Source organism: Geospiza fortis, unplaced genomic scaffold (assembly GCF_000277835.1).
Source record: "Geospiza fortis unplaced genomic scaffold, GeoFor_1.0 scaffold192, whole genome shotgun sequence".
NCBI classification, from domain to species: Eukaryota; Metazoa; Chordata; class Aves; order Passeriformes; family Thraupidae; genus Geospiza; species Geospiza fortis.
Window position 1 is genome coordinate 7,296,780 of NW_005054315.1, and position 14,217 is coordinate 7,310,996.

Below are 14,217 nucleotides of genomic sequence, written 5' to 3' on the forward strand. Positions count from 1 at the left end.
CTCACTGCTCCTAAGGAGTATTTACTACACCTTTACAAAGAAAAAAGCACCATTAAATGCTATTGGAAATCTTTCCCTTTATTATATATTTCCACTCCTAGATTTTGCTTTCTCTCCCATCAATACAGCCCAATGAAGAATATATTCCAGATACACATGCCTCTGAGAACCAACTGAAAGGAATTCCATGACAGATGCTATCCTGGCAATAAACACAATGGTAGAACCTACATAAGTTCAGAAAATAATTTTTAAAAAGCAAGCAAAATTCATATTTGCATTTAGATGATATTCTTTAAAGCTAGAGCATGAAAACTCCTGCTGCTTCAGACCACCTTGAAAAGGAAGCAGCATGTCATTTTCTCACAGTGATGCACACCAAAAGTAGACTGGGATCCAGAAATACCAAGCTACTCTCAAGCAGTTTGATGTAGCCACATGCCTCTAACTTTTTCTTTCACAAATAGATGAGATACCATTTCTTGCCATTAGAATTTGGTCATGTTTCAGAACTGGCCACTTCCCACTCTCCAGGACACCCAGCCCAAGCACAGCTCTTTGGTAGATTCTCAGAGAATTTCTGTGCATGCAGTTTGAGACACAGCATGAGAACATCTGGTTTCCAGAGTAGCAGCACAGTCTAGAAAGCTTCCCGTTCTCAAGTACAAACTATTTTCAGTTTCCCGAGCATTACAAGAGACTAAGTTTCAAAAGTAAACATACACCAGTTATTACAGAATTGTTCAGCACTCTAAAAATCCACAGATTTCATTCCCTTCCATTTGCTGAACACATTTAGTACCAACTGTTTAGCAGAAACACATTTAGTGTTGTGATGAGTTTAATATATGCTATGTCATGTATTTCCCCAGCCCTTTCAAGAAGCAAGGGTAAGGTCTGTTGCTCAGGAGACAAAGCTCACACAAAGCAGATTCTTGCAGCAATAAGGAAATCAGACAATCATGGAGAGGCAACAAGAATTGGAACAGAATGACTAGGAGAATGCTGATGATAGAAACAGACTTTTAATTTTATCAACTGCAGTTTTGATTTTTTAAAAATGGTCTTCACAGTTGTTTTTTCATAAAACATTTATGTGGACCACAGCTTCTTAACAGCCTATCATCCTCACCCTCTTTACTTATAGTGTTTGATTGAGACTAACACAACAAATTGTGGCACTATCCAAAGCTCAGAAGTAACAGAAATAAAGTTGCACTGAGTTTTTTCTTTTGGGGTGTAATTTATGGAAGAGATGAGCAGTTTCTACTCCTCGAAGAAAACATCTACTTTGTAGTATAAAAAAATGTGCAAGAAACATCCCAATTCAGAATTACCTTCTTAGTATTATTTAATAAGTGCTTCTTAACTTTCCTTTGCTGCAGAACTGTTTGACATTTGGGACAAGGAATGAACTTCAGAATAAGATCCCTTTTTCCTGGGTGGCATTTGATAACGCACATTTTTCCAGAATCTTGTGTTTGCTGAACAAGATTTCTCTGAGAAATCCCCTTTCCATTGAATAGCTCCATGTTTTTGCTTAATGTATCTGATTGATTCTGGCATGCTGGTGTAGTCCTGTATTTCACCCATTTCTATAAGAATCACTTGGATCCCATCACGGATGAGAGCATTATACATAGCTAGTTGTTGCTCAGAGGTGTCTTCCAACCGGCAGCACCTAGATGCTTCTGATCCCAAAATAATCATCAGTCTTCTGCTTTGCTTAAGGGTTTCATCAGCAACACTGACCACAGCTGTAAGTGATGAAGGAACAATCAAAGTCTGCATAGAAACTTTACAACTGGTGTAAAATAGTTCTTTATTTTAAAATTGCAAACATGTGAAGTTGTGGCTAGCTCAGAGCAGTGATTGCTTTAAGATCTTCACACTGACAGTCATGATTCATGACCCATTGCATGACATAACTTCTAAAAAAATTGTTTTCTTCATCCCTCAGGAGAATTTATTGTTCAAAAAAAACTCAACAGTATTAGTAATGCTGTTAAGTCCTCATTTGTTCATCACTAAGAAAGTGCAGACCCTCATAACATCAGAACAGAATTTTCAGTTAGGAAAAAAAAAGGAAAAAGAAAAAATTTTCACTGGGCAAATTATAATAAAACTAAATAAATACAGCTTTCTTTTCCAAAAATGTGGGGTTTAATTGCGTAGATAAACTTATAACCTGAGAACAATGTTTCAAAAGGCAACCTGTTAACTCTGCTAATTAAAGCATACCTTCTCCTGGTAAATCATCCCTTCCTAATATGAAAAGGTTATATCCACATTGTTTTTCTAAAACATCTGGGAGTATCCTACGAACGAAGGTTTCCAGACAACATATACTTCTGCCTTCACTGCTTTTTGTGTACAGGACATATGCATCGTAGATTTTCCCATCTAAAACAAACACAAACATTTATATTAAAAAACTAAAACTCAGAAAAATGCCTTTATTGCAAAGTTTCATTTTTGGACTGTTTAGAAATAGTAATGTGGGGCTGATTTCACCTTTCTGACAGAGTCACCTCACAGACGTAAAATGTTCTATGAACGAAAATGAAGATGACCAGCCAGAGCATCTGACTTCCTTTCCTATCCTGGGGATGAAGGAGTCACCAAATGAGCTGGGTGCAGGACCTGGGACCTGCAGGAGGGAGCTCCCAATCCTAGAGGTGCCCGGACAGTGAGGAAGTACCCTCCCACAGGCCTTTCTTCACCACCTCTCCTGAAGGAAACTTAATGAGCAGTTATCTCCACTTCTGACTAACCGCAAGAGAAGGTGGAAAAATGGCAATTCTTTCTTGTAATAATCCCGAGAGGGCTTTTCTAATGTAGAAGAAAAGCCCAGAAGGCTTCTGAAGGTTTGCTTAGCAAGCTGGACTGAAAGAACCAAGCCAAAATCAGATCTAACTCAACAAGTTAAAAACTTTGATTTTTTTTTTCTTTTAATTAGAACTCTATTACAGTATTATAGTAAAACTGAATTTTTAACCAGGAGTTGAAATTATTTTCCTGTGAAAACATTTAGCACAGCCATGAGTAAACATCAACTATCTTAATGTACATAATCCATTCACTTTCAAGCCATGGGGAACTTCAGACAGTCTGATTTTGAGAACTGACATGAAATATATCTGTGATGTTGTGCTTATTTCAAATTTTTCACACCTGTCCAATATATTTGCCTACAGTGCATTAAACTAAAACACATTAGAAGAATCCCAAAACACAGAACTAGCAGCAAATTTTCTCTTTGATATGTCAACACTATAACTGACAGTATTTAGAAGGAAAGTGAAAGTAACCGAGAAATTGCAAAATGGAAAAAAAATACCAATAAAATTAATAAAATTAATAAAATTAATATCTGACAAATGAGTCTGATTTTCAAAATAAATATTTAAGGCACGTCTTTAAACATCCAGTTTACAGGATGTAGCTCTGCTGACACCTATTGTTCATCATCAGAGTGACCATAAATCTACATGTAAAGAAACTACAGAAAAGCAAAAAACAACATGCTCATTTTGGAATAACCTACAGTTCTTTTGGCCTATCTCACTATGATTGCCTTCAATATTACACAGTTTTTATTAATTTAAGCATAATTATATATTTTACCCATATGACTGAAAAAATCCTGCACAAAATGTCTTTGTGCATATCTGAAAATTCCTTATGGAAGTTCTATGTACATTGTACTAAATAATCCCATTATTTCTCAGAAGTAAAGGCAAGAGAAAAAAATCAATAGGCTAATTACTCTTACATGCCTGGTCACACTCACATACCTTCCTTACTTGTAAGGGCACAGACAGAAGTACGGTACCAAAGTACCAAATCAATCTTGAAAATCTTGTAGATTATTAAAGTAATAAATGTTAAAATTAACAAAGAGACAAGCCCTCCAGTCAGCCATCGTCGTGTGTCAGGAACTGCACAAAAATATAAGAAATTTGTTTTACATTTTGAATTTGTTCAAATCTGATCTTACATATAAATTCAATACAAATTTGAATATTACATATTTCATTCCTATTCACCTTGTTTTTAAAATAATGATAAATACAATGCTATAGTGATTTCTTCCCTATGCACAGGCACATGCATACTGCAAACTGTAATACATCTGTTTTCTTTCAACATGATACACGAGAATTTGGTATCAAAACACCTTCTGGGGAAGTATAGATATTCACAGGCCTCAAAATAATAGTATTTTTTACCTCTGTGTTTTAATATAATATAGGATGCAACTTGCCCAAAGGCATTTGAAGCTTGACAGACAAAAGGCTGTTCATAGTCTTCACTGCTTACTTCTGAAATAATTAGCTTCACAGAATGCATAGGGCGCCCGTCGTAAGAAGTTTCTCCCCTGTCCAAATGGTGACAAATAGAACCATAAAACCACAGCCCATTCAGGAATGGCTTCATCTCTAACATCTGCAGCACAACAGTGGTTATTTCCTTCTGCAAATGTCAACCACACTTCCCAACAGATGAACAATTACATCATATGAAAGACACCCAAGCAGTCAGACCTCTCCTGGTACTGACATGTAGCACATGCATTGGAAAGCATCAACACGTTATCTTATCTGCAGCTGTGTTTCCCCAAAGGAACTTAAGGTTTCTATAGTTGAAACTTCAAAAATATGCCTTAAAAACCTAAATAAACTCTTGTTATGGGCTTGCCAATCCCTGTGAGAGTAGATGGACGTAGATATTTCACAATGGGATATGACATTCAGGGAATGAATGAACCAACATCACTAATGAAAGTGACCAAAGATAACCATGTAAGTGTTAGGAAGTACAAAAAATAACATTGCTTTTGCATTATCAATTCAGTGACCATGTATCTCTGCTTTATGGCCCAATTGTTTATGGCACTATAATTCTTTATGACAGTATAATATATTACTTTTGCATAGTGTTTTCTCTTGGTGAGCACCCAAATAAGTCAGCATTTTGTTTCTCCCTTTGTTTTATGATGAAAACTTATTTCTTGCAACTATATTCTTACTCTGCAGACATCATTCTCTTTTCGTCACTGGTTTTTTAGTCCTAGATAGTGCTCCAGAATTTACAAAAATTATCACATTTTTTTATTTACAGTGCCACCATAAGAGCTGACAAAAAACCCTGAAATCTTTAGTTCAAAACCTGTAATGTCTAAGAAAATTTCAGATTGCCTCTTGCTCCAATTTGAGTTGGTTTTTCCAGTCAGGTATAATTTCTCTTCTTCTAATTCCATTTGACCTGCTTTTTACCATCACCTTATCTCCCACTTGCCCTTCACATGCTTTACTCAGCCCAAGTCCTCCCAAAACCTAGTTCACCACTGGTAATCTGTCTCCCTTTTCCCCTCTAACCCCTAAGCTTCAGTACAAATGCTCTCAATAAAGTCTTCCATTATCTCTTCAATTTATCTCAGTTAAATTTCTCTAACTTAATGCCCTTAAACCTGGAAATCTTGATTTTTCCTGTAGAGCACACATTTGTCCTCTTGCAACCTTTCAGGAAGGCAGATGTGGAACACAGAAGAAAGAGGCAGTCTGAAGATCATGCACCTGAACATGCCTGATTCAACCAAAAGAGGTCTCTGCCAGGCCAGAACTTGCTCAAAAGAAACTGCATTACAATTATGGGACTGTAACAAAACACTTTTTCCCAACACTGGAAATTCAGACTGATTTTTTACAATGAGCAAGAAACATACAATCACATGTGAAGTTCATGTGCCTACTATGTTTAAAGTTTCTATTTCAAAGCAGGAAGTCAGTTGGAGAAGGCAAGCATTAGAGTTTTTAAGAAGAATGCTGTTTAAAGCAAGGGAAAAATGTTGCTAAATATTTTCATGTCAAAGGGAGAAAGTTCCACTTTGGTTGCCAACACATATATCTTCTAATCCAAAAATATACTTACTCATAGGAACTTGAAAAAATTCTGCTCATGTGAAATACATCAATATACACACCATGTCCTGTCCAGTACACCTCATACCCATCAGCACCTGTGGTGTTGCAATCCACAGTAACCTGTGAGCCTATAAAATTATGTTACAAAGTAAAGAGTTGATTTCCATGACCTAATTAAAGTCTATACAATCCTGTTCTCAGATTCACACATGCACACCAGCTAAGGCTGATACTAAACCCTTTCAAAAAAGTTACTCTAACAGAGGGTCTGTATTCTCAGTGATCTGCAAGTGCAGAAAGAGAATGGTAGGATGGAAGAAGCTGAATCCAGGAAGGAGATGCTTCTCCTTGGGGCATCACTTTGCCTGCAGATTTGAGATGGATCTGTTCCTTAGAATCACTTCCAGAGTAATGGAAAGCAACAGATATGACAGATAATCACTTGGGTTCCTACAATTTTCCTTGCAGCTGAGAAATTTCTTTAGGACCTTGCAAGCAACAGGCCTTGTTTCTTTCCCTCTCACCCCTCATTCCTCCTTTGAGTGATCAACAGAGAGAAACTGACTACTGAAGTAGTTTTTTCATAAAATAAAAACAAGAAAGCACAGACTAAGACACTCCTTGAGAATACATTTTAACTAGGATACAAATTCATATTTTCTCTAGAGAAAACTACTTACCAAGTTCCACTTCAATGGAGTTGTTTCTTGGGTAAGTTATTTCTGGAGGCTTTTTTGGTGGGGTCACTAAGCAAAAGAAAGAAAGTGCTTTTCAGAAAACCAGGGGCAGTTGCAGTCTGTTTTATGTTCTATAATGCAAGTACAACCTAAAAACACCCCTCATGCTAAAGACAAGGTTGTCAGCCATTTTATAACAAAATATCACTCAATACCGAAAGTACCATATCTCAGGTAGGCATTACTGCACATTTAGGTGAAAAAAAGTAGTCCTAAGCATACACAAATTAGGTCTTTCCACTTTAGTTATGAGCACAAACACAGTGAAATTATTTACGTACCTTCTACAACCAGACTGATGTCTCGTGAAATGTTATATTGTTTCCCATTGTAGGTATATGTTGTTTCACACGTATAGTTTCCTCCATCATGTACAGTTACGTTGAAAATTATAAGGTCGCTGTTTGAAAGGGCAAACCTTTTTCCTTCTAGCAGCTGGCAGTCCTAAAATGTGTAGAGAACTCTGTTAATTCACATCTCTGTATATTTCCATGGTTTGTCTCTCTTTGATACAATCTGAAGTTTCAATGGACCACAGCATAAGGATGGTTATGCAGAGGCTGAGGAAGAGTGAGGGCAGCAGAATATAAAGAAATGCATACTTCACTTCAGGTGAGATTTTAAAGACACCCCAGTTCATTCCCTTTGGAAAAAAATTTCTTATATTAGAGAAATAAGAAATCAAAATGTGGGTTGTTGGTATTTGCAAAAGTATTCATCAATGAAGCATCACCCCATGCAATAATTAGACTTTGTTTTTAAAGGAGCCTCAATGCTACTGGTACTGCATGAGCCTGAGGCAAGAATCTCGCAGAAGGTGCTACATTTTTGTAACATAAAGAGCCTTTAAGAGAGCATGAACAACAAGAAATAGAATAATGGAATGGAACAGATTGAGCAGTTAATGGAAGTGCCATAGTAAATCTGTTTCCACCCAAGGTCGTGTTTCCCTGTCAGGTGAACAGATGCCACCTGGTGGATACGTGGGTCAGCATCACTCCCACACCTCAGCTGAAATTCTGCCCTGATAATCAAGAACACCTTTAAAAGACAGAAAGTCTTAATCCTCTTCCAATTTGTTTTAAAAGAATTTTTCTCCAACTTACAGTAAATCTTTAGTTCTTCTTTTCCAGTTCTCAAAGACCACTAATTTTTATAAATAATGGACAGGTATAAGACAGAACAAAACACTATATTCTCACCTTATACCAATGAACAGGATGAATATTTCTCTCTGTCCTGAAATAATCCAAGTGGGGACAAACGACCTTTGCAGAAGATGATGTGAATATCACCTCCTCCACAGCAAATTTTTCATTTAAGCATAAACCATCAATCCTCTCAAAAACTGTTACTTTTGTACACATTTTTTTGCAGCTTGTCAAATCCCTGCAATTAATAGAACACAATTAAATTAACCCATTTAACACATTTTGCAGGTCAAAAATGTATGGCATTCTGTTTGGAGAAGAAAGAGAAGAAAAAATGTTTACAGTTTCTTTAACAGATTTGCTTACAAGGAAAAAAAACCAAAACTAGATTTAATTTCCCCAAAGTAGAGTGGTTTTTTGTAGATACATTCCCTCTTCTTCATTATTATTTATCTTACCCTCAAAATTTTACTTGCTTTCTGTAAGGTACTAATTTTGCAAATCATTTCTGTAAAAATATAATTTTTTTTAACTTTCACCTTATGACACATTCATAATCTCCAGAATCTTCTAACATGGCAGGTAGAAACCAAATTAGATTCTTCTGCTGATGAACTCTAGACAGTTTGTCTCTAGGCACAGCTCTCTTGTTACCAACTTTATACCATGTTAAGTTGTAGTCTCCACTTTTCAAGCTCTTTTCCACTGAACATTTAATAGCAAGAGGCTGCCCATCAGGCACAAGACTCTGCTTCAACATCACATCATAGGCTTCACATTTCTCTAAAGGAAAGAGATAAGCATTAAAGAAAAACTCAAACATTCTGCAAAAATATACTGAACTCATTTCCTGATTTTAAATTACAAACTTCATTGGAGTTTTCACCTCCATTCTCAAGTCAACTACTAAACTACTAAAAATACAATTTTAACCCCTTATCTTTACAGCTGAGAGTACTACTCAGTAGTTTACAGATATAGTTAAGCCAGTAAAATGAAATACTGTTTTTCGAATGCAATCTTTACACTCAGTAGAAAGCCTTTGTAGCAGAGTTGTCATTTGCAGTTTTATTTCAGATGCAAATTACTAAAGTACTTGTGTTTCTCCAGTCTGTTCCATGGGCATGTACACAAACACACACATGCACACCAATTTCACATTTAATGTCTTTATTTTTTTACTTCACTTAACTGTAGTTAAGACAGACTATATTTTTTATATTTAAATGTCCTAAGAGGACACAGAAGTTAAAGATTGTGTTGTAAAAATATTAAGTTTGCTATGGGAATTTCAACTGACCCTTCATATTATGAGCATTTAGAGAGGAATCATTACAGTCACCAATGAGCTCATTTTCTTTACTTCTGACACAGACTCATGCAGAAAAAGAGCAAACCAAGAGTTTGGTTTGGGGTTTTTTTTTTCTTTTTTGCAATATGACAAAAAGGCACCAACTCTGGATACCATGGTCACATTCCCAAGTCAGTAATACATTTATCAAAACTTCCCTGCTTTGTTATTTTATAAGAATTGCCACAGAGAGTCATGCAAGTGTCTGTTTAGCCCAAAATCCTGTCTCTGATAACTATCAGTGGCAAATGTGCAGAACAGAGGAGGACACAATAAATACAACACTACTCCGATTTCAGTCCCTTTATGTTCTGCATGCAAAACCATTCACTGCATTTTATAAATTCTCTGAGTATCATGCATTTCTTGTTATGAGAAATGGAAAACTTCCTCTCATCTGCCTATTCTATGGTATTTACATTTTTATAGACCTTCATCCCATCTTGCTTCTGTCTCTTTACCTCAATCCTCCTTCATTTGGAGACTTCTCATATGGAAGCCATCCCATATCAGACAACACTGTCACTCATCTCTCCACCTCTTCTGATACCATCTTTCTGAGATGTAATGACCAGAACTGCAGAGCTCAACTGCCACACATTCACTGTGTGGTTAAAGTGTAGCATAATGAGGCTTTCTCTTTTCTGCTCTGCTGCTTTCCAAAAATTCTGGTTTTCTGGTCACCACTGATGACAGAGTTAATGATTCCAGAGAGCATCCAGAGATATCAAAGCAGCATTTTCCCAGGTGGCTATTAATTAACTTAATGCTCATGTCACACACATTCAGCATACTTTCTTCTGCTATACATGCATGACCCTTTCATGCCCCTTCACATCCACTTGATTTTACTGACTGACATTCTATCACTAAACTATTTAGGCACCAGGCACCATCTGCATAGCAAGCATCAGTTTTTACCACCAAAGAATAATTTTGTGTCATCCAGAGTTCTCATCACCTCACCACAAATCTTTTCCAAATTACTTATCCAAACATTGAATTACTCAGGTATCTGAGTTGAATGCCCCATAATAACTGTGGTGATTATGATATGCTGTGGCCACAGGAAGTGCTAATGTTTTTCTGCCACTCAATCGACCTGTGCAGCTTTGTCATTCACAACAGACTTGAGGTCTGGTTATCTTTGCCCAGAACGCTAATATTCTGCACCAGTGTAAGACACACCAGCACATGCTAAGACCACTCAGCTGGAAAGCAGATCTGCAGAGAACATTGGGGTCCTGGTAGACCACAAGCTGATCATGAGCCACCAATGCTCCCTCATGGCAAAAGAAGGCTGTCCTGGGAAACATTGTCCTGGGAAGCATTAGGACATGCCAGATTTAAATTTACTGGAGAGAGTCCAACACATAGCTACAAACATGACTAAGGGAGTGGAGCACCTGTCACTTGAGTAGAGGATGAAAGAGCAGGAACTGCTCAGCGTAGAGAAGAGAAGATCTGAGGAGTGTGTGGGTGGATCTTATAACTGTATGTAAATACTGATGGGAGGGAATGAAGAACAAAGAGACAGACTTTTGCCAGCCTTGCTCACTGTCAGGACAAGAGGCAATGAGCACAAATTGAAACATAAAACATTTTATCTGAACACAAAAAAACCCTTTTTTTATTGCAAGGGTGATCAAACAGTGGAACAAGATGTCCAATGAAGTTGTGGAGTTTCCATTTGCAGAGGTTTTCAAAATCTTGACCCTGTAAAGTTAGAGGTCAAGAGCTCCTTTCCAACCTAAATGATTGTTGTAAGTTAGAATATGCAATACCACATATTATTTTTTTATAGGTTCCTGCTCTAGGCACAATTTAAAAGAAATCATTGGCATGCATGTAAATTTCACTATTATGGCCACTTCCACAGAAAGTTAGTATCACTTGTGTGAAAAAAGTTCCATTAAAAGTTCAGAACAAGACTTTCCATAGCCACCAACAGACTTACTTGCAATAATTAAAGACAGAAATGCTGTTGCAATGTTACATGAAAACAGTGTTTTTGCTGTCATGTTTCCCTGCTGAAATGGAAAGAAAACTTTCAGTTAGTGGTTTCCAATATGAACTTCCATAATTTAAAGTAAACACCTGCATTACACAATTAATATAGTAATTACACAGATTAAGGAGGACACATGAAATACTGGCATTGTCTTTAACTTGTTTTGAGCCTGTTACCTGCTTGTTTTACCTGACAGCTCATAAAAAAGAGTAAACATCTCCTATTTCAACTTGTCAAGCACTTGGGTTTTTTTACATCTCTAGCACACACCTTCCCTTAGTGCTTAGGAAAGCACTTCCTGCTTTCCTAAGCTACAGTCATAGATTCTCTAACTCTCACTTAGATGGAATCTGATTTCATAATTCTGACTTTTTTTGCCACCCACTTCTGTACTGCATCCAGTTATGCTACAGCCTGTCTGAGATGGGGAGGACAGGACATAACTTGCATACAGTCTTCAAAATATAAGTGCACTATGGATTTATGAACAAAGACAATTATTGATTTTTTTTTTCCTAATGATTTTCAACGCTATCTTTGTTCTTTGAGTACTACTGAGTATTGGTCTGATATTTCCATAGGCCTATAGTAAAATTTCAAGATCTCATCACTGGGGACTAAGAATCAGGCAAACTCAGTCAGCTGTTGAGCACATGATGTTAGGATTTTGGCCATACATTTTCATTTTAAATTTTTCTTATATGTCTCTACAACAATTTTCTTCTGCTATTATTACCCAGTCATTTACTATTGTGACATCTGTGTGCCATTCTTTGCAATTTACACTTCCATGTTCCAGCCTGAATAGCTTTGTATTGTTGGCAAATTCTGCCACTGAAACAGATTCCCTCTGTCTAGATCATCAAAATACATGCTGAAGAGTTGTTTGGGACTCTAGTAGTGATGTTTCTTCACCTAAAATCTAGGTATTTATCTTTTACATGTTTATTTATATATTTGAGAATGATTGTCAGGACTCTTTAATAGTCCTCTGGTCCCTAACATGTTTGGAGAAGGATCTCTTAGTTGCATGCCTCTGGCAGGCTGCTCCTTAACTTGACCTGCTTTACTGTTTTTTATAGCTTACCACAGTGTTTCACAGCACAGTGAGAGGACAAATGCAACTATTCCAACTGAAGTATGAGCAGGGGTACCCCATCCTGTCGTGACAAACATTTGGCTGATCATCACTTTCTAAAAGAGTCGAAGATGATGCTTCTGGCTGCTGTGTCCTACTTCAGCAGACTGACTCACAAGTGTGCCATGTATTGAGTCATCCACACTGCTTCTTGCAGGGCCTGCTTCCCTTCTTCCCTTTCTCTTTCCTCCTCTTGGCAAATCTCCACTCAAATTACCAGGCAGGTCTTTTCTTGCCTAGCTCTAAGATGGGATAAGTCCCTGAAAGAATTCTGACACAAAACATTAAAATCTCCAGAGGTAGGTTATATGTGTTTGTACAAAAGTTACAACTTTTTCTGTTATTCATGATGCACAGAATCTCTTAAAAATCTATCATTTTTAATTTCAAAGAAGAGTATAATATTGTAACATATAATTTAAAGATAAAACAGGATTGAATAGACTCCACTAATGAATAAATATTTTCTTTATGACTTCTCTGAATCACTGCTTTTTCACAAACTCTGCTCTCTTACAACATTACCTTGCTCTTGTTCTAGTGGTCTGTCTCACAAGAGATCTCTCAAAAAGTTTTTTGCCCCACCAGTAGATTTAGCAGATGCAGAAGTAGTATTTTACCAAATCCTGAAAGAAAGTCTTCCACAATCCTACTTTTCTATAATTTCAACGTTCTTTCTATTTAAATTTATAATTTGCCCTTTTGTCAACATAGAAGACTTGCAAACATATGTACAGCCTTGGGCCAGACCATACACACTACTTTGAGGAGATTCCCTCATCTCTCACTTCCCCCGATGAAAAATTTCCATTTCTATGGAAGGTAGACACAATAGCAAAATTAGGCTCTTCTCTGTGCATGCATTCACATAAATAAGGATGAAAATAACATACACACAATCGCATAACCAATTGCAAATGTTTTTCCTACCCCATTCTGCCATGATAAACAGCTAAATTTCTCCCTTTCCCCAGCCATTCTGTCCACATCTTGAGCACTCAATCGACCTGTGGAGCTTTTCATTCACAACAGACTTCAGCTCTGGTTATCTTTTTCCAGATTTCCCAAAGGGGAAAAAATTTCCGGTATGCAAAGCCAGCTCCATAAAGTTTCACTCTGAAAGGAAATATTTTTATCAATTGCAGTTTAAAAAAAAAAAATCATTACAACCACCCCCCCCCAAAAAAAACCCATCAATTGTCTTCAATAATATGTGCACCTGAATTACAATCACAGCATCAATGATGGCATGTAGGCATAATTTTCATTAAAATTTCTCATTAAATTGGCATAATCACCTTTGAATCTGCTTTTTAGTCCTTTCAAAATTGATCTACTCAGTTGAAAAAAGAAGTCTCCTCAAAACTTCAAAGGATCACAGGTTTCACTGACTTTGGCAAACTTGTAGCAGGCTTATTTTAATCTCTTATTCAAAAGCACAAGCTGATTCAAACATGCAACAGTCCTCAGAACTGACAGAACCAAACGAAAGTCAGAGTATCACACTATTTCTGGTATATAAACCTAGGAACATTTTAAATCATAAAAAATTAATATGAATATATATATTATATATATATATATATATATTCATATTACCTTAAATGCTCCTATTAACTGCAAGGTACACCATGTCTCTTCTAGAGAGATTAATCAAGTGTCTCACTTTTGATCACGAAAAAAATGATGACAGCAAATACATGCATTCCTTCACTGGACATACCCAGTCAGTGTGGAAGAGTTGTGTTAGCCCCGTCAGGATGTATCGCCGCGACTACGGCGATAGCCGTGTTTCTGGGAAACGCTGGCATCCCTCAGCGGGTACGGCAGGAAATCATTTTCCAATACTCTTAATTTAAATTGTGACTTGTTTCTGGAAGCATTCCCTTGGAAGGGGCTGTG

General features: G+C 36.9%; 1 protein-coding gene across 1 annotated transcript; it reads right to left on the reverse strand.

Moving 5' to 3' along the window:
* Positions 1–1,181: 1,181 nt before the first annotated feature.
* LOC102034562 (interleukin-1 receptor-like 2) lies at positions 1,182–13,293 on the reverse strand. Its single transcript, XM_031056206.1, has 11 exons — positions 13,246–13,293; positions 11,124–11,193; positions 8,355–8,598; positions 7,867–8,053; positions 6,946–7,108; positions 6,608–6,673; positions 5,935–6,055; positions 4,233–4,381; positions 3,798–3,941; positions 2,242–2,403; positions 1,182–1,757 (listed from the first exon to the last, which is right to left on the reverse strand). Exons 1-11 carry the CDS (start codon positions 13,291–13,293, stop codon positions 1,366–1,368), a joined length of 1,746 nt encoding a protein of 581 aa, XP_030912066.1. The 3' UTR covers positions 1,182–1,365.
* Positions 13,294–14,217: the final 924 nt, after the last annotated feature.